Source organism: Vulpes lagopus, chromosome 13 (assembly GCF_018345385.1).
Source record: "Vulpes lagopus strain Blue_001 chromosome 13, ASM1834538v1, whole genome shotgun sequence".
NCBI classification, from domain to species: Eukaryota; Metazoa; Chordata; class Mammalia; order Carnivora; family Canidae; genus Vulpes; species Vulpes lagopus.
The window spans coordinates 27,095,455-27,116,080 of record NC_054836.1 but is presented as its reverse complement, the minus strand read 5'-3'; the positions used below and the strand labels follow the sequence as shown (position 1 = coordinate 27,116,080).

Here is a 20,626-nt window from a genome sequence, read left to right as displayed (position 1 = left end):
TCTTCACCAGCCCTTGTATATTACACAGTCCCTGACTTGTACACTGCATGCTGTAATCCAATTCTTGGGATTCCCAGTGCCTTGGATAGAGCCTAGCATTGACTAGATATACCACAAATGTTTACTGCTCTCAAATACATTTATGCAAAATTAAAAACTGGAAAAGAGAAACAATGAGGGTGAGTGTTTGTAGCGCAGGTCCAGGATGTGCAGAGTAGCTTTATTATTAGCTGTGCTCAGAGACATGATGCTCTAAGTAATGAGGGGTAGAGGGTGGCTGCTTTTTTTTTTTAAGATTTTATTTATTCATGAGAGACACAGAGCGAGCGAGAGAGGCAGAGACACAAGCAGAGGAAGAAGCAGGCTCCATGCAGGGAGCCCGAAGTGGGACTCGATCCCAGGTCCCCAGGATTAGGCCATGGGCCACAGGTGGCGCTTAAACCTCTAAGCCACCCGGGCTGCCCAGGGTGGCTGCTTTTAAACTGCTAGGTACAAAGCTGAAATGGTTTTTATGGAAGGACCAGTGCAACAACTTGTTAGTCAAATGCGACAATTTCTTATTTGTAAAGAAAAAAATAATAGAGAAACAATCTGAGATATGCACAAGTATTATGGAAAGCCTTTGAGAGAGAGCAGGAAAGAGGACTCTTCCTCTCCTCTTCTCCTCTGTATGTCCTGCTGCTTCTTGTGTGCCCTTTGCTTCTCTCACCTGGCCTGTTTCTTGATTTTTATCCTATGTACCTTTCTACCCTAATCTGATTTTAACTTCGCTCCCCTTCAGCTTCCTTCCTTCCCACTGATCCTTTAGTTAAACTGTCTTTCTCCCTAAACTTTCCACTCTTCCCCCCTGGAACTTTTCCTCAATCTGTCTCTCTGATTAATCATCATGAATTCATCTAAATTTAGCTCTCAGGTTAGAATATTCTGGATGAAATCCAGCTTGCTTCAGGGAACTAAAGTAGGAAGGGCTGTAGAACAATTCCATCTAACGGCTCCATGAACCATTTTGTGCTAAACTTTTCCATGTTCCCCAAGATTTTCTCTCGGACAAGATCCCTTCCAATTACCCTCCTTTTCTTTTTTTCTGTCAAAGCTTCTCTACTCCCCTGCTTCCCCATAATTGCAGATACTCTGTCTCTTTCACAGTGTCTAGCATGTTCTACCTGTGTTGTATCACTTTTTATCTTATTGTATCTTTGAGATTATAAACTTTCAGAGAGGGTTCATAAACTATTCATATGCAAAAACGCCTTACACAATGCTGGGCACTTTCAATAATTACTGAATGAATTAATTTATTAATACACTATTAACTTCAGTTTTAGATCTTTAAAATCATGAAGTGTGGGGCACCTGGGTGGCTCAGTTACTTAAGGGTCTGCTCCTGCTCAGGCCATGATCCCAGGGTGCTGGGATCCAACCCCATGTCCCCACATGGGGGGGTGAGCACATGGGGCTTCCTGCTCAGCGGGGAGCCTACTTCTTCTCCTCCTTCTGCCTACCACTCCTCTGCTGGTGCACTCTCTTTCTCTGTCAAATAAATAAATAAAATCCTTTAAAAAAAAAAAAAAGACTGAAAAAAGTCATAAAGTGTTTCTGCCCAAAGCATTTTCTATTACAGTTTTCAAAATTGGTGAACACTAAATGAATAATTGAGTTAATGTGAATCTGTAAGTCCTAAAAAACCATTTGCTTAATAAGCGAGTTTCTTTGCATAAGAAAGAACCTATAGCATAAACCCCCTCCTAAAATAAACAAAACCCACAAACTGTGTTCAAAACTTCTTGCAGTCTTCTAATAAAGTCAAACTTAACCGTTGTCTACAGCAAGATATGAAGTCCCTTCACATCTCAATTCACCAAAATTACAAATGGGGCATTTCAGACACTTTGATTCATTCTAGATCCAAGTTCTGAATAGAAAGGCCAAGCTGAGGACATTACTATTTTATCTGGCATCATTCATTTATAAACATGGTCTTATATTAAGGTTTCAGTGAATTCTGGTATAAGATATAAATAGATCACTGTCTATAACAGGAAAAGTGACACTACACTGGGAAGCCAAAATGTATCTGGAATTCAGCTTAAGCTTCCTAGGGTAAGCACAAAATCTTAATATCAAACGCTATAATAAAAAAATCCTTCTTCCTCTTTGTATTTCTCCTTTGGAGTGTGTTTCAGGTAGTGTGTTCACTACCATTGGGAACATCACTCCTTAAGGTTTCCTGCCATTTTATTTAAAATCTTCAAATGTCAGAAATAAAAATGATGGCTTTTCAAGGACTGTGTGTGTGTGTGTGTGTGTGTGTGTGTGTGTGTGTGGTTTTGTGTGGTCTCCCCACAGGCTCAGGAATAAAGCTAAAAATAAAGAAACAGAAGTCCAAGGGAGGCAAGCTAGTTTTAAAAGAAGGCAAGAAGTCTCAGATAATCGGCACGTTGTTAGATGGGGTGTGCCCCCTGGCACAGGATCTTCCAGGGAGAGGCTGGACATTCAGGATGTTTACGAGTAAAAGTAGAAGGTGGAAAAAGTAGAGCACACAAGGCCCAGTATTCTGACAACCTGGCCCAAGTGCAGCCCAAAATAATTACTACTCCTGAAGGCGCTGTTTTGTTTCCCACTGTATCCTTGGTCAAATAGCTAAGTAATAATAATAATAATACGATTACAGTAAAGCAACTCATCTAAAAAATAAATATGCCATATCAAGCTATTCATTTATATTGAAAATATCTATTTTTTTTCTCCTTTCCATCCACGATCGCCAACATCCCGATCAACAGGAATATTCTGTTAGCCACACGTGCGAGCAGTATGGTGCAAGTGGATTCTGATTTAAAGTCGCCCAGACCATTAACTGCCGAAATTTGTGGAGAAATAGAAGCCGGGGCCCAAGGGCAAAAAAATAAAAATGAATTAATTAGAGAAAAGGGCGGCAGGAGGGGGGAGGTACTTCTCGCCAGCTGCGGCGGATGCCTACCAACTCGTCTGACTTGGTCTCCTCGCCCACCGGGAAACCAGGACTGAACCTGTCGGACGGCAGGTGAGCGGGCAGGTGAGTGGGCAGGTGAGCGGGGCTCGGCCGCAGCCCGGGTGCGCTGCGGGAGGGGGGCGGCAGCGGGGTTTCCAATCTGGAGGTGAAACCGGGAGACGCGAGAGGAGCCAGCCTCCAAGCCCCGAGATCCGCCCCGGCGGAGGTCCAAGCCCGCGGGCTCAGGCCGCTCCCCACGTCCCCCGCCCCGCGTCTGCAGGCGCGCCCGCAAGAGCCGACTCTGGCGCGAAGAAGGCGGCCAGCCCCACGGGGCCGCCCGGAGGGGACCCGACAGGCGCGACCGTCCCTGGGCCCTTCCCGCTTGCGGTTCCCCTCCCCACCCCACCCCCGCCGCACCCCACCTCCAGCCTTCAAATCCCAGCCTCCCCGCCGCCTCGCCCCTCCCCGACCTGTGCGCGTCGGGGTCCCCCGGCCCGCGCACCCCCCTGTGCCCCCCGCGCCCGCACCCCCTTACCCAGCCAGAGGTGCAGGCGGTAGGTGAAGCCCCGGCTCGCCTGGGCCTTGTGCAGCACCAGGTAGGCGCCTCGCCCCCCCCGCCTGCGCCCCCCAGCCTGCGCCCCCCTGCCTGCTCCCCCACCACCTGCGCTCCCCCTGCCTGCTCCTCCTGCCCGCTCCCCCTGCCTGCGCTTCTCCCTCGCCTGCGCCCCCCCCCCCGCCTGCGCCCTCCCTGCTTGCGCCCCCCCCCCGCCTTCGCTCCCCTTGCCTGCTCCCCCTGCCTGCGCTCCCCCTGCCTGCGCTCCCCTCCTGCCTGCTTCCCCTGCCTGCGCTCCCCCTGCCTGCTTCCCCTGCCTGCGCTCCCCTCCTGCCTGCTTCCCCTGCCTGCTCCCCCTGCCTGCGCTCCCCCCAGCCTGCGCCCCCTGCCTGCGCTCCCCCTGCCTGCTCCCCCTGCCTGCGCTCCCCCCAGCCTGCGCCCCCTGCCTGCGCTCCCCCTGCCCGCTCCCCCTGCCCGCGCTCCCCCTGCCTGCGCTCCCCTCCTGCCTGCTCCCCCTGCCTGCTCCCCCTGCCGCTCCCCCTGCCTGCTCCCCCCGCCTGCGCCCCCTTACCCAGCCAGAAGTGCAGGCGGTAGGTGAAGCCGCGCCTCGCCTGGGCCGTGTGCAGCACCAGGTAGGCATCGCCCACGTAGAAGTCGCCGTGAGCGCTCGGGGGCACCGGCACCAGCTCGAGCCTCTCCACCCGCCAGACCTGCAGCCCCGCCTGCTTGCCGGCTCGGGCGAACTCCTCGTGGTACAGCCCCTGGGCCATGGCTCCGACGGGCACTGCTCCGGGAGAGGGCGCGGGACCTCGACGACCTGGAGGTGGGACGGAGCGGAGACCTGCGCCGGGGACCCGGCCGGGCGCGACTTTATAGGGCTCGCCCGGCGGGGAGGCGGGGCTGGGGGCGGGGGCGCCTTGGCGCTGGGCTCGCCGCGCGGACCGCCGAGCTCCTACGCCCTGCTCCGAGTTAGCAGCAGAGTCCCGAGCTCAGAAATCGTGAGACCCGGAGGCGACTTACAGAGACTCCTGGAAATGCCTCCTAGCCTAAGGAAGGACATTTCTTTTCTGGCAGTAAATGGAGGAGATCAGCAACTTAAACTCTGGTGGGCGCATCCTTCTTTTAAAAAAAAGAGGGGGTCCCTGGGTGGCTCAGGGTTTAGCCCTGCCTTCGGCCCGGAGCGTGACCCTGGAGACCCGGGATCGAGTCCCACGTCGGGCTCCCTGCATGGAGCCTGCTTCTCCCTCTGCCTGTGTCTCTGCCTCTCTCTGTGGGGTAATGAATAAATAAATAAAATCTTTAAAAAAAATAAAAATTAAATAAAAATAAAAGAAGGGAAAGAGAGAAAATTGGCTGTCTATGTATCACTAACTCCTTCATTTACCGGCCAGTCTCTCCATTCCTGATAGCCGAAATTTCCGTCTTGATCTGAGCAATCTGAAAATGCCATGAAAAACGTGTCAGGTTTCTTGGAAAGGTGAAAATCTGGAAGGCTGGTGGTCCTAATGCAGAGGACAGAGCTCTCGCAAATGCCCTGGGGTTCAGGAGCTGTGGTTTAGCTCTTTGCCACCTGCTTTCTTTGGCTTGGAAGGTTTCTGAAAAAACGAGCCCTCCTCCTGGGGTGTTCTCGCGCTGCACAGGTCGCTGCTAATAGGCGCAGTTTGCCTTGTGAGTTACCTGGTACCTGGCTTCAAGCAGCTGAGTTCTCGTTGTTCACCCTGCAGTTTTTGCTTTGGCAGCACTATACCATTCATGTGGGATTTTACTCTTTACTTTGCATTCTTTTAACCGAAGCTGGTATGGCAAAGGATTTTGTTACTGAAAAAGCAAATCGCTCAGGATCTGAAGATTAAGAAAACTGATTTTTATGCATGTGCATTTTCTTTTACTGTTTTTCAAATTACAAGAGTCCCCAAAAGGTCACTAATAATGTACAAGTCAATTTTTCCTTGATTAATTTATGTTTGTAGGTAGATATTAGGTGACTATGGGAAAAAATTCAAAAGCACAAAGTTGTGAAATACAAAAATTAACTTCCATTTAACCTGCCACCCAGTTGCTTTCCCCAGAAGCAGCTAAGTTATCGTCACCCAGTTGCTTTCCCCAGAAGCAGCTAAGTTATCAACTTCTTCTGTATTTTTCCAAAAACACTCTTTTATCTACAAGAATATAGATAATATAGTTATTTTTTTCTCTAATAAATGGTACTATGCACACTGTTCTGAAACAATATATCAATATATATTAATACACAATGCTCCTAGAGCTGCCTTCTTTACTCTGTGGTAAATAGTAATATCATCTTAAAATGTACTGTAGCTTCATCTGACCAAGTTCATAGACATTTAAATGTTTTCTATCTTTTGCTAATACAATGTTAGAAACATCATTTTTAATGTACTTTTTTCTACTCATGCATTATTATAACTGTGAGTTAAATTCCTAGAAATATAATCGCTGGAGGGGTTGGAATTAAATGGTTTTGATGATAGTGATGATAATTAAGAAAGCAGTCATTACTCTTTATTGTTCTGCGGTGGTGGGCTATGGTACATCAATTCCTGTCTACATCTCTTAGTTCTGAGGCTTTCAGCAAGTTAGTGAACTGTAGTAAGTCTCAGGTTCCTCACTTATAAAATGGAAAAATAATAGTATTCACCATAAAGACTGTTATTTGCATTAAATGAGATGACACAAGTAAAGCATCTGTATGTGTTACATAGGAAATGCTCACTAATCATGAGCTACTATGGTAGGCTTCCACATAGGCTTTCTTTTGCTTCTCTGGGTACTTTCTCCATCCTTCTGATCCTACAGTCTTCTTGTAGGGATGATAGCATAGACTAAAGCACAGGTCTTTCATGACCACTAGCTTAGAGTTTGGTTGGTAATCAAAGTGGGAGAGGAGAGCAAGGTCAGAATATTTATTTACTTGGTTTCTTCTACCAACAGTCACTAACTCTATGTGGCTTTCTCTCTCTCTCTCTCTCTCTCTCTCTCTCTCTCTTCTTCTTCTTCTTCCTCTCTCTCTCTCTCTTTGTTTCCAGCAACCAGATGCATTATAATTCTTGGTTTATCTGTCCTACTTCTTTATATAGCCTACAAAAAAAGAAAAAAAAAAGCACAACTTCTGGGATTTTCCTGTTTTGTGAATATCATGTGTTTATAGGTTGAGATGCTGATTGATAAATATTAATAGCTATATTCTCTTTTTCCCCCTCCTAACCAAAACAATAATAGGTAAGTATAATGAGGCTCATTTTATAGATGAGGAAACTAAGTAAGGCTTTGCGATTTGTCAAAGGTTGTCTAGCTAGGAATGGCTGAGGAGGAATTCAAGCTCATTATGTCTCATTCAGAAGTACATGCTATTTACCCAAACTCATTCTCTCAGTCCAATGATTTGTCTAGGATTTGCTCACATAAATATACTTCATATTTTTATTTCTTCCAATTTATACCCCAAGAAGCATCTGATCTAATATGTCCCATGTAGCTACAGGAAGTTTAGTTTTAACTGAGCCATTATATCTCTCGGTTTTCTTTTCTGTACAGGAGAAAGACTTTGTTCTCTTCCTTCCTCTTGTGAAAAATTATGAGAACTGATAATCTGGATACAAGATAATGTAAAAATCAGATTAATCAGTTCAGTTTCAGTTTCAGCAATAATTCCTTTCCTGTTAGTGAAGGAATTCCTTTTAATGAAGTAATAAAAATAAAAGGAAATTATTTCTTTTAGTGAAGTAATTTAAAAAAGAACTTTAGTATGGATAAGCAGAATTTCCTCTTGCTTAAGCAGGACTAGGGTAAGGCAGGTGAAGCACCTGCCTGGGATGCAAAATTTAGGAATGAAACAGAAAAGCTCAGTGATCAAGACCAATTCTCTCTCTCCTCCTCCTCCTCTTCCTCCTCCTCCTCCTCTTCTTCTTCTTCTTCTTCTTCTTCTTCTTCTTCTTCTTCTTTCTTCTTCTTCTTTCTTCTTCTTTTTTTCAGAGAGAGAGAGAGAGGGATGAGGGGCAGAAGAAAGGGAGAAAGAGAGTCTCAAGGAGACTCCATGCCCAGCACAGAGCCTGATACAGGGCTGGATCTTATGAACCCTGAGATCATGACCTGAGCTGAAATCAACAGTTGGTCTCTTAACTGACTGAGCCACCCAGGCTCCCCAAGATCAATTATTTTTTAAGGCAGTATCATAACAAATCAAAATTGATGCAAAAACCATGACAAATATTAAAAGTTTTCAAATTAAGGTAGAATTGATAATAATGCTATCTGGGGCCATATTGGAGACTAAGGCAGAGGAAAAATCTTCCTTTACTTAAAATTTTGATATTTGGTTTGCCTTTTTTTGCATTAATTTTAGTATTTTTACAAGTAACATATTGAAATATTATTGATTTTGATGAAATCCTTTTTCCATTTCCCTTAGATTTTGTGCCTGAGGTAACTCACTTCTACTACATGAGTTCTGTCCTGACTAAGCAGCCTCCAGACTTCAGTTTGCAGCTTCTTGTTAGACAGACCTCCCTAAATTGATCCTGCCAAGATCAAGTTCAGCTTGTCCAAAACAATCAATCTCATCATTCTCTCCAAACATGCTTCTCCTCTTCTTCCTAATTTCATTAACATGATGTAATTTTGACTCAGCATTCTCATTTTGTCTCCACAGTTAATCAACCAGGGTATCCAAAATGCTTCTCAGTCCATCCCAGTGGCCTACTTTCTTGCTCTTGCTTTGAGTCTCATATTGAGGAGAGGTATGCCTGGAAGTGAATGGCCTGGTTTATTTAGGCCTTTGAAGTAGGCTGAGGAATGGCCCCTGCACTTTTCAACTGACTGAACTTGGACACGTTACCTAACATTACTGTGTCTCATTTTTCTCACCTGTGGAATGGGAATACTGATTAAAAAAAAAAAAAATACCTCATAGGAGTGTCATGATTATTAAGTGAATAAATAGACACAAACTTGGAATCACCCCTGACATATAGGAAGTTGAATTTCATAAATTCAACTGAAATTGATAGTGGCTAATCCACTCTCTAAATCCACTCCTATGAGAACAATATTTGTAATTCTGAAGGAGATAAGGACTGCCCATTTTCCATACAAAAAAGTTTCCTAAAACCAGATAACAAATTCCCTTCCATGTCTAGATTTTCTCTCTCTCAAATTCTAGACTCTTAGGAGTGAATTATTTTCTCCCCTTTGTGTTACAGTACTTTTTCCATATCTGTCTTACCAATTCTTTACGTTTTAATTAAAGATGCATAGATTCTAGGGCGCCTGGGTGGCTCACTCGGTTAAGCATCTGCCTTCGGCTAAGATCTTGATCCCAGAGTCAGAGCTGAGGATTAAGCCCCACATCTGGCTCCCTGCTCAGCAGGGAGCCTTCTTCTCCCTCTGCCCCGCCCTCTTTGCTCATCTGCATGCGCTCTCTCTCTTTCAAATAAATAAAATCTTAAAAAAAAAAAAAAGAAAGAAAGAAAAATACATAGATTCAACATCATTATGACCCTGGCTCCACTGAATTTCAGCATCCTGCATGCTCCCGGTGATCTTGATATGCAGTACATTGCAAAGTGTGTTTTCGCTCACAAGATTGTAGGCTCACTCACAGACTTGTGTCTCACCATTTTCTTCTCTGGCCTTAGGATAACACATGCTGAATTGATGTGGTTGAATAGCTGATTTTGGACTAAATGACTTTTTATTATTATTTTTTTTTATCCATTTACAAATACTCTCTTAGTCCAGGTCTGAACAACCAAGGTAAGTAGGTCTTTTACCGAGAATCCCAAGGTGTGAAGACTGTGGTTAAATTCAAGACAGGTGTTCTTCTAGAAGGCTAATGCTCAAGGGGAAATGTTGCACAGTTTGATCCTTGAAATAAATAACAATGTTCAAGAATATAATTGATTCATTGTGCAATTAATTGGAATGAGTTGATAAACCAAAAATAAAGACATACTAACAAAAAATTTTGTTTCCAAGTGATCTTCATTCCTCAAGGTGCAGAATCTTAGAGCTCAGAGGATCTTATTTCCATCACTGAATTGTGACCACAAAATTGTGGAAATTAAATATATGCGAAAGACAGGAAGTGTATATATATTTTTTTCCAGGAGAGGGAAAGTCTTTAAAGTTGGTATTTATTTGCTTTCTTTTCTCTATAAATGTATAATTTCATTAAAAATACAATTGTTTTATTGGTAGTCCTGCTGAATAGCAATAACTTTTGTTTGATTTACCAAATGATTTAAGAGTTTAAGTATGGAACCTGGCATCAGAAGAGTTGAGTGTTGTGAGGATTAAAAGCAATAATGTATGCCAAAGCTGTGAGAACACAATCAATAAACACAGTTAATAATTAGCAAGATCCCTTAGCCCCAGTACCTATCAAAGCCATGTGATTATTAAAAGTGAAAAATGCACTCTAGGGAAATTGTATTTAAATTGTTCCTGATTATACTAGACAAACTAGAACTTCAAAAAAAATTCACCTTTATCTTTTTTTAGTTTCATGTGGATTATACAACTTTCCCTTTCATTAATTAATTTAAAATTACACATAATACTATGATGACATGGTCACGGCTCAGTACCTTGGCGAAGGTTTTATTGGTCTTGAATGATTGCTGTTTTGATAAGTCATTCATTTCTTGTAAAACTACTTACTGCCCCAGGTTGATTCAGCAACTTCCTTTTTAATGTCTTCATTATACATAAATCATTTATTATTTTTATTGTATAGGAAATAGCTAACCCCTGCAAGACTGTTGAGAGCAAACCCCATCATTATTTTAGTGTACATATTAGAGAATGCTTATGACAAAAAGAAAGTTTGAGAGTCTAAAGTCTCATGGAGATTTATGATGTAAAATGATAATTTTTGCTTTAAGTTTATGTTTATGCAGATAGAGATATAAAGATAATTCTGGTTTTAAAATACGATAAGATTGAGGCTAATGTGCTTGAGACTAAAGCAGCTTTTTTTTTGCCTGATTTTTCTAAATGTATCTGTTTATTAATTATCACAATTAGCATTTCATTTAGTTTTGTTTGTGTGTAGCCGTGATTTGGCCAGCCTTGAGAAATAATTTAGATTTTCAAGGACTATGTCAATAACTACTTAGAATATTTAAATGTCAGAGCTGTATGACCATAGAGAATGATGGAAATCAGACATGATCAGATCATCATTTTGTGTGCAGGTACTTACAAAAATAAGGTTAATTAATTCACTTAAACCAAATACCAAGTTGTTTAAAAGAGTTAAAGGCAAGAGGCCTCGGTGGCTCAGCAGTTGAGTGTCTGCCTTTGGCTCTGGTCATGGTCCTGGGATCCTGGGGTCCTGTGATGGAGTCCCACATCCCGGTCCCTGCAGGGAGCCTGCTTCTCCCTCTGCTATATTTCTACCTCTCTCTCAGTGGCTCTCATGAATAAATAAATAAAATCTTTAAGAAAAATAAAATAAAAAATAAAAGTTAAAGGCTTGAAATACCTGCTTCTCACTGACCATAAATTCTTCCTTCAGCAAATTCTATCCTTGACTTAACATCTCTTTATATGAGTTTAAATTAAGCAATTTGGTATTCCTTTGACTCTAGCTTCCTCTTATCTTGATACTTTGAGGCTTCCCAAAAATCACAGGCTTCTATGGACTACTCAAATTGATTGGAAGGATTTTTGAAGAGTTTGTTGTTTTGTTTTTGTTTGTTTGTTTTTTGTTTGTTTGTTTTTTACATATTTCAGAGAACACTGTTCTGAAGCTGGCAAAGGGGAGCCTCATCACTTCCAGGTCTGCTCAGTCTCTCTCCTGAAGTGACAAAGATTAAAAGTAAGCCATTCCATAATTATCCCCTAGATCCTTGGTGCTCATGCTCCCAGCTGAGGCTCACTGAGGAAAAAAGTGGAAGGCAGTTTGTTTCACCAAAAGAAATTGTGGGACATTGTGATACTTGGGAGACTTCTGAAAAGCAAGAATCATTCTTATTTTTCCCACTATTTTTTAATTTTAATATTTATTGTAAATTTTTCTGATTACAATAGTTACATTTACTGAAGACAATTTTGAAAGTACCAACTACAAATAAGATTCAAATTATCTCTAATCATACAACCCACAGATAGGTTCTGATAACATTTTAAACAAAATTAAGATCATGATATGAAACTCTACCTTTTTAAATTATTATTATTCATGAGAGACACAGAATGAGACTCAGAGACATAGGCAGAGAGAGAAGGAGAAGCAGGCTCTCTGTGGAGACCCCAATTTGGGACTCAATCCCAGGACTCTGGGATCACGCCCTGAGCCATAGGCAGATGCTCAACCACTGAGCCACCCAGGCATCCCAAAAAAGAGTAGTCTTATATGGTTTTTAGAAGAATAAGATGGGGGCATGATATACTTGGAGAATACTTTAGAAGTATCTATCACATTTTTATTTTTTTTTAAAGATTCTATTTATTTATTCATGAGAGACACAGAGAGAGAAAAAGAGAGGCAGAGACACAGGCATAGGGAGAAGCAGGCTCCATGCAGGGAGCCAGATGTGGGACTCGATCCCAGGATTCCAGGATCACACCCTGAGCTGAAGGTAGACACTCCACCGCTGAGCCACTCAGGCGCCCCATCCATCAAATTTTTAAAAAGAAATATAATTTGATCCATCAGTTTCACTTCTACAAATCAATTCTTCAGAAAGATTGGTATTCATATGCAAAGTTATATATAAAATCCTGTAGGTTTAAATACCATTTGTAAAGCAAAAAGCCTAGAAAGAAAAACTAAAAGTACATTAATGTAAGATTAGTACATCAATATAATGTGTCGGAAGGCAGCAATTTTTCAATTAGCAATAATCACGCCTCGGATAAACTTCATTGGTTATCATACTGCCACTGCGCAAAGCTAGGCAGCAATTTTTAAGTGAGATAAATGTTTATGTACTTTCCTTTAAAAACTAGTGCATGGTAAGTACAAATTGCAAGGTAAAAGCAAAAGGGTTACCATTTTGGTTCATGTATGCATATTTACATGTATGTATATATGTGTATTTATCTGTATACTTATGATAATGATGATGGTTATGTTGATACTAATGATATAGCAAATATATACTGGCCTCCTACCTTGTGCTAAGCCCTATCCTAAGCACTCTACATGAATGGACTCAACTAACCCTCAAAAACTACCCTACCAGCTGGGAATTATTTTTCTCCCTTTTTGAAAGACCACAAACAATTCACCCAAGACACACCATAGGTGACAGAACTGGAATTGATTTCAATGGTTTGTGTCCAGAATTGCATCTCTTAAACCTTTCATTGAAATTCTCTGAACAGGTCCAGCCTGAAACAGGGTGACAGACCACACAGCCTGGTTAGAGTTGTCAAGCTCTCAGAGTCTCACAGATGCTAGATTCTCCTCTGAGCCATCCAGGAATCTTTGGAGAGCTCTTGGCATTTTTTTAAAAGACCTGGGCTCCTTTTCTTCTCCAACAATACGTCATTGGAATCTATCTTTGATGTCTTAATTAATACCTGTAGGGAATAAGATGGAAGGTCAATGAATATGATATATTAAGGCCCTATTAGATAAAGAACAGCTTTTGGGGAAAACACTGGCACTTATTTGGTAAGAAGCTTTTTATTGGAGCCACAATGATATCGATTTGAGAATATTAATAATTAAGAACTGAAAGCAATGAGGAGAAAGTTTCTACATTTGAGTATAGTTGTACAGCACAGCAATTGTGAGCCAGAGATTGGCTTGTTCACATTCTTACAATCACATTAACAATCGATAAAGGCCCACGTGCATAACCTGCTGCTTATATTTCTCTTTGTGAAAGATTTGAGCAGTCAATAGACTACTGCCTCCCCGCCAAAAAAAAAACAAAATCATGAAATGACATTTTTGTCAGGGTTATGTGAAATTATCAAGCACTTATTTTAGGAAAAAAGAGCAGTGATTTCCAAGGCTAATTCAAACCAGATGCAGTTTGAAAGTCAAAGTATGTTCCAATGAGAAAACTGTCTCTTTCAGGGAATTTCAGGGCAATTCAGAATCATTCAACTGTGCAAATACATGCTGCATATTTGCTTCTGCTGTACAACAAATGTGTTTTTTAAATTTCCTTTCAAAGCAATTCTTTGGCCAGTCATACATATCTATTGCTATGTATTTTAAATTAAATGTAAATGGTATCTCAGAGCCAATAATAATTAAAGTTTACTGGGCACGTTCTATAAATATGCTACTTCCTTGTTATGTGCCTTTTATGCACAATCTATTTTAACCTGTACAACAATGTGCATGTTTTTACATGTATGTGCTCAATATATATTCATCATCACTATTTTACAGATGGAGATGTTGAGGAGGTCACTTATTTGTCAGAGGACACAGTTATTATAAATGGAACATCTGGAAATAAAACCCAGGTAGCTTTGTTTCTTTTTTAATGCAAATTCCAGATTCCTAACTACTATACTCCGTGCCTTTAAGAGTTACAATCATGCAGTGGGCAGGAAACAGCTTTGAAGTGTCTTTTCACTTTTAATTTTATCATGGAAAACTGACTTTGTGGAACTGTATCCCCTAAACTACTAAGTATTTGACCTATTTATTTGTCTATAAAATTTGACAAACACACAAAACAGCTTTTTATTCTTCTCTTTAAGTGGAACAATGTCTTTCCATGTTTTCTAGAATAAGATAAAATGTAAAGCCAAAAAAACTTCCATATTTTTAAATGACTGTGGAGGAACATTCGATTTTTTTCGTTGGTTGAAATACAAAGTAAAAATACTCAAGTGTCAGACACTCCAGGTGGCTCAGCGGTTTAGCGCTGCCTTCAGTTCAGGGCCTGATGCTGGAGACCTGGGATTGAGTCCCACGTTGGGCTCCCTGCATGGAGCCTGCTTCTCTCTCTGTCTGTCATGAATAAATAAAATAAAAATCTTTTAAAAAAAAATTCAAATGTCAAACTATTTTCCTTTTATTGTAGTAGAACTTTAAACTTTTAAATTTCAATTTCATCATTAAATTTTTAAACTTCTCTTAGCAGATGGGCAGAGCACTTTCTGCAGAAAAGATTCACTTTTATAGTTTCAGCATCCCAAGAGGGAAAGTGGAAAGCTATAAAAATTGAAAAGCTGTCCTGGTCATCCAAATGACAGAAAAGTCAACCTCCTGATCACCTTTTGAAAGATGTGACCCTTTTCTAAATAATGAGCTTGGTTTACTTGACATGACAAGTAAAGAAGCCATCTAGTTACAGGGTCATATGAGGAAAGCTGCTTGGCACAGACCTCCAGAGCGGTGTTCCTCAGACTTTCCACAGTCTCAGATTTTAGTACTCATTACTTGAAATAATTAAATAGTCACAGACCTCAAAAAATACATGTTACTAATTTTCAACTAGTATTTTTTTAAAGATTTATTTATTCATGATAGACATAGAGAGAGAGAGGCAGAGACACAGGCAGAGGGAGAAGCAGGCTCTATGCCGGGAGCCCGACGTGGGACTCAATCCCGGGACTCCAGGCTCAGGCCCTGGGCCAAAGGCAGGCGCTAAACTGCTGAGCCACCTGGGGATCCCCTCAACTAGTATTTTAGTATAGAAAATTCCCTGAAAACAAATTACTTGGTTTAAACTATGTCAGTAACATTTACAATTTCACTCACTAATCTCTTTTCGGGCAACGTTTTTCTGCAATGTGCTTTGGAAGTTGCAAACAAACAAACCAAAACCAAAACAGAACAAAAAATTTCATTATCTTCCATTGCAAGTTTACTTGATTTTAATAAATATTCATCACTTCCTGGTTTAATCTGGAAATTGTTCAATGAAAGAGAAAGCAAGATCTGTAGACAGGAGGTGCCCCACACAAATTCAGGGAGGAAAAAACTTACTGATGATTACCACACGTAAGAAAAAGTAGCTCACACCTGCCAGTTGTTTTGGAAATGAGAGACATGTCAAGCCATACCTCATCCTGAATGCGGCTGGCCTTTTGGATGGCATCATAAACTCTTCCTAATGTATCCAGCCATGCAGCTCTAGGAGCTTTATTCACGTCATAAATATTTCAGAAGGCATTATAGAAAAATCATTTTTTAAACCATACAAAGTCCAAATTTATTATGTTTTTAAGAAAAACATTTTATAATAGGGAATCATAATTTTATACAAGAGTTGGCCTAAGAGGATACTGAACCCCTATATGCTAACCACTCAATATCAAAAACTATTATCACCTTACCAATTTCCTTTTATCTTTTTCTCACCAACTACTTTCCTGGAGGATTTTAAAGTGACATTGTATCATTTTATTCATAAATATTTTACTATATCTCTAAATGAGAATAGGATTTTTTTTTACCTTTTGTCTTTAAGGAACACATACATTGCATTTTTGCCATTGTTTAAATAAGTATTGCAAGCACATAATAAAGGCCATTATGTAAGAGGATAGTAATTAAGACCATTAGAATATAGCTGAAAGGGAAGAAATATTTTCCTTTTTTTTTTTTTTTGCCTTCTCTTACTTTAAGTACTCACCAAGCTTCTCCCTCTTTGCTGTTTCTGTGATTCAATAAGTAAATACATTTTGGAGTCATTATAAGTTTTGGAACTAGATCAAAAGAAAGGCCAATACATGCAAGAAAAGGCATATTTTCCTTAGCAATCATTGAATATTTTTGTAAGGCTGCAAGATTTCAGGTCATAGAAACAAGTATTTTGCTATGCATTCTTATGTCACATAGAAATAAAATAGTAAATTAGTAACCCAGGTTTTACAATTCATGTGAAACACTTCCTGAGTTCAGTGTTTTCCTTTTTGTCACACAGCTAAAAGAATATACAGGGATAAAAGGAATTAGAACCATTCTCTTTGTGCTATTCTATAGGTCTCCATAATTTCTTTAAATTTCTACATATTTTTATTATAATAGATCTAAATTCTACATAACATTTGTGTATTGATACACCAACATTAAAAATATATATATTAGGTAGATGACAGATTTTTAAATTTTTAAAAATTTTGTTGCTATTTCTATTTTATTTATTTTATTTGCCTTGGGATTTTTATCTCAGGTGCACAGAATTTTATCTCAGGTGCACAGAATTGCCTTGGGTCATAGCAAATTTTTATTGTCAACCAGTGTTTTATTTCATGATTCTTCCCATTCATTCCTCCGTCATCAATCCCCTTCCCACACCCATCTGGCCCCCACTCACATGCAGTCCAAGGAACATTCCACATGGTTTGTGGCCACTTGTAAATATGTTTGTCCTTGAAACTAACCAACTAACTTCCTTCCTTACTTCCCTCCTTTCTTCCTTCCTTCCTTCTTTCTTTTATTCTCTTTCTCCTTTCTTTCTTTCTTCTTCTATTCCAGAGAGAGCACAAGCAGGAGGGGCAGAAGGAGAGAAAGATTCTCAAGCACACTCTGTACTGAGTCCTGAGCCCTATGGGGGGGCTCATATCTCACGACCATGAGATCATAACCTGAGCTGAAACCAAGAGTCAGTTGCTCAAAAGATTGCACCACTCAGGTGCCCCTGAAATTTATTTTTATCATAGTATGCTTTTAATGACATAAATAGTGTCACATTTTGTTTCTTACTATTTTATTCAATTATATAGTTTTGAAACCTGGTTACACAGCTGTTTCTTCCATGCTGCCCATTGGCTCTGACACTGTACAGTATTCCTCTCATGCATATCCAGATACCACATTTTACATATATAGGTATCTATTTTGAACTCCTGGGTTGCCTTCAACTCTTTCTACCACAATATGCTTTGAGGGTTATCATTGTTTATGTCTTCTCGGGCATCTGTGAAGAGCATCTCTGGAGGGTAGACTCCAGAGTGAGAGTTTGGGGCACAAAGTATATGCCTACAATTTTACCTAAATATTGCCAGATTGTTTTCTAAACAGCTACATTGTACTATGCCTCTCAATATTATATAAGATTTCTCATTTCCCCACATCTCCATCAGCCTCTGATATTATCTCTCAAAATTTTAGCTAGCTTATGACTTTACCATTGTCGAAGAGCAGCAGCAGAGTCACAGTGGTTCAGAGATTAGGTGGGTAAACTCAAAGCTATCCCAATTAGATCTGGATTCCAGCTCTTATCATTGAACGCTTGTGTAACGTTCTGTTCCTGATTCCTTATCTGTAAAATGAGATCATGATAATATCTAGCGCATAAAGTTGCTGTAAGAATCAGGGCACTTTATATTTTAAAAGCACTTAGAATAGTGCTTGGCCATAGTAAGTGCTCAAATATTGGCTGTTCACAAAGTTCCTCCAATGAACAAAAGGCCCCAGTCAATGAGCACGCTTCATATATTTTGTGGCCATTCAAATTACTCCACAGCTTTAAATTATTTTTCTATAATGTTCCTTGACATTATTCTTGTTGAGTCCTTTGTCTTTATATATATTCTTAACATCCTTAGTTATTTGTAGAAACTGAAAAGATTTTTCACACAGTCTACCGCTGATGATTTAATTTTGTATTTGTCATCCTATTTTGAGGGCACATCTTTACTTCAATGTAGTAAAGCTATCAATTTGTCCTTTTATATTTCATGCTATTTTTGGTATTGTTTAAAAAATCTCTTTCTATCCTGAAATCGCAGACACATTCAATTTTATTATTTATAAAATTTATTAAAATACTTATAAAATTATTTATAATAATTACATTATTTTAATTCTTTAGAATTTATATTTCATTTTATATAATCACATTTTTCTAATCATTTCATAATCTTTTTGGATTTTCTTATTGAGACAATTAGATTGTCAGATTTTTAGACTTTTGATTTTCAGGTTTTCATCAGCAAGTAATGAGTTTCAATTCTTCCTAGCAATTCATACTTTCTATTTCTTTTTTTTTTTTTGGTCTTCTCGTATTGTCTAAGACTTTCTGTGTTCTGTTGAATAGTAGTGAAATACTTGGTCTATATTTTTTTCCAATCTTAAATGAAATCCTTCTAAAATTTTTTCATTTGATGTGTTATTGCTATAATTTATTTTGTCATTAGAGTAAGAAAATCCCCTTTCTACCTAGTCTTTTAAGAATGCTGAACATGTGGGGATTTTATTTCTTTTTGATCTATTGAAATTATTATTATTTTAAACAAAACACATTTTTATTTGGTTGGATAAAATTCTATTGATAATATTAATATTGCTGTTCACAAATGAAACTGAACCATAATTTTATTTTCTTAAACTGTCTTTATTGGTATTTGTATGCTATAATAGGCTCATTAAAATACTTTAGCAGTTTTTTTTTTCTGCTTCCTAGACAAACTAGCCTATGTTTGTAGCCTATGCTTACATGTAAAATTCACATGTAAAACTTCTAGATAGAAAATGTTTTAAAGCAATGTTATTTATTTAAAATACATTGGTCAATTAAGATTTCTATTTCTTCTTGTGTTAATTTTGACACTTTACATTTTCTAGAAATATATCCATTTGCTTTGAATTTCAAACTATAGACATTAATTTATTTAAAATATTATCTTTGATTTTTCAAATATTTATGTAACTGTTGGAATCAAGAACTATATATTCCCTAGAGTCCCATCATCTCTCAATCTCTGTATTTGATTCTAAGATTAAAGAACAACAGTGTGGCTAAAATAAATCTAAATACATGTCAAATCAATTTACTATTCTTCAAAAATTAGGCAACCTCGTCCAGTTAGGGCCTAGATATCCTGAAGCTTGTAGACGTTTGGATGGTCTCTATGGTTTATTTTATTTTATTATTTTATTTTATTTTATTCTTGGTCTCTATGGTTTAGATGGTGAGCTCATAACTCCGATTGCTTGGATTCAGATACCAGCTCAGCACTGAGTACAAACTACCTTGTCCAAGTTTCTTATCCCTTCCATACCTAAGTTTTCCCTTCTTAAAAATAGGGACACCTGGGTGGCTCAGCGGTTGAGCATCTGCCTTCAGTTCAGGATGTGATCCCAGGGTTCCAGGTTTGAGTCCTCCATTGGGGTCCTACATGGAGCCTGCTTCTCCTCCCTGCCTGTGTCTCTGCCTTGCTCTCTGTGTCTCTCATGAATAAATAAACAAAAATCTTTAAAAAAATAAAAGAAAATGGAAATGATAATAATAGGGCCTCTCACAAATGATTGTTGTGAGATAAAACTGGAAATGCATATGAAAACATGTACACAGTATATGCCACACACAAAATATTCAAAAGTAATCTGCTTATTTGCAATTTAACCAAATATGAATATACAACTTTGTATTTGACATTTTTTCTTTCATCCAATGTTATTATGAAAAACTTTCCAATAACTCCAAATTTTTCTAAATTATAACTTTTAGTAACTTCTAAAGATTATCAGATATTTTTTTTTTTTACCATATATTGGAATTGTGTAGTTTCTACTCCTTTAATTTTGAAGGTGAACCTATTATTGGAATAGGAGTACAAAAAATAAAACCACATGTATATTATATACATACATAAACTATATATATAGTCATATGCAAACACAAAACATAAGGGAAAACACAAATGTATCATATATTCAATCATGAAAAGTCTAGGAATAAGAATTTTTTAAAATTCTGAAATACTCTTGACCAAGACATGACCAAATGCCATGATTACATCATGTTCCCTGAACAGTACATTAAACTTATGTTAAAAGTTAAGTTAGGGCAGCTCCGGTGGCCCAGCAGTTTAGTGCCGCCTTCAGCCCAGGGTGTGATCCTGGAGTCCCGGGATCGAGTCCCACATCTGGCTCCCTGCATGCAGCCTGCTTCTCCCTCTGCCTGTGTCTCTGTCTCTCATGAATAAATAAAATCTTAAAAAAAAAAAAGAAAGTTAATGTTCAACTGATTTTTAATTTTACATGGAAAAATATGTGAGAATTGATAAGAAAATTCTGGAAAAAAATATTTAGTGAAGACCTGTCATAGCAGAAGTTAAAGGGAAAAATAATTATCATGATAAAAGAAGCATGTTACAGATAAATGAATAAATAAGTAGATTAGATAGAAAGCTAAGAAATAAGAATTTATGTA

At 39.1% G+C, this 20,626-nt stretch overlaps 1 protein-coding gene and 1 non-coding gene across 2 annotated transcripts in view; both read right to left on the bottom strand.

Annotated features, from left to right (window-relative positions):
• Window positions 1-4,384, bottom strand: part of SCIN (scinderin) — a 73,629-nt gene extending 69,245 nt beyond the window's left edge. Inside the window, exon 1 of the mRNA XM_041728089.1 lies at window positions 4,096-4,384. Within this exon, the coding sequence (XP_041584023.1) occupies window positions 4,096-4,294 (199 nt within the window). The 5' untranslated portion in view covers window positions 4,295-4,384. The remainder of the gene's footprint in view (window positions 1-4,095) is intronic.
• A 7,919-nt stretch (window positions 4,385-12,303) lies between these two features.
• Window positions 12,304-12,443, bottom strand: LOC121475164. Its single transcript, XR_005983638.1, has one exon. It is a non-coding gene; the product is annotated as a U4 spliceosomal RNA (small nuclear RNA).
• Window positions 12,444-20,626: the final 8,183 nt, after the last annotated feature.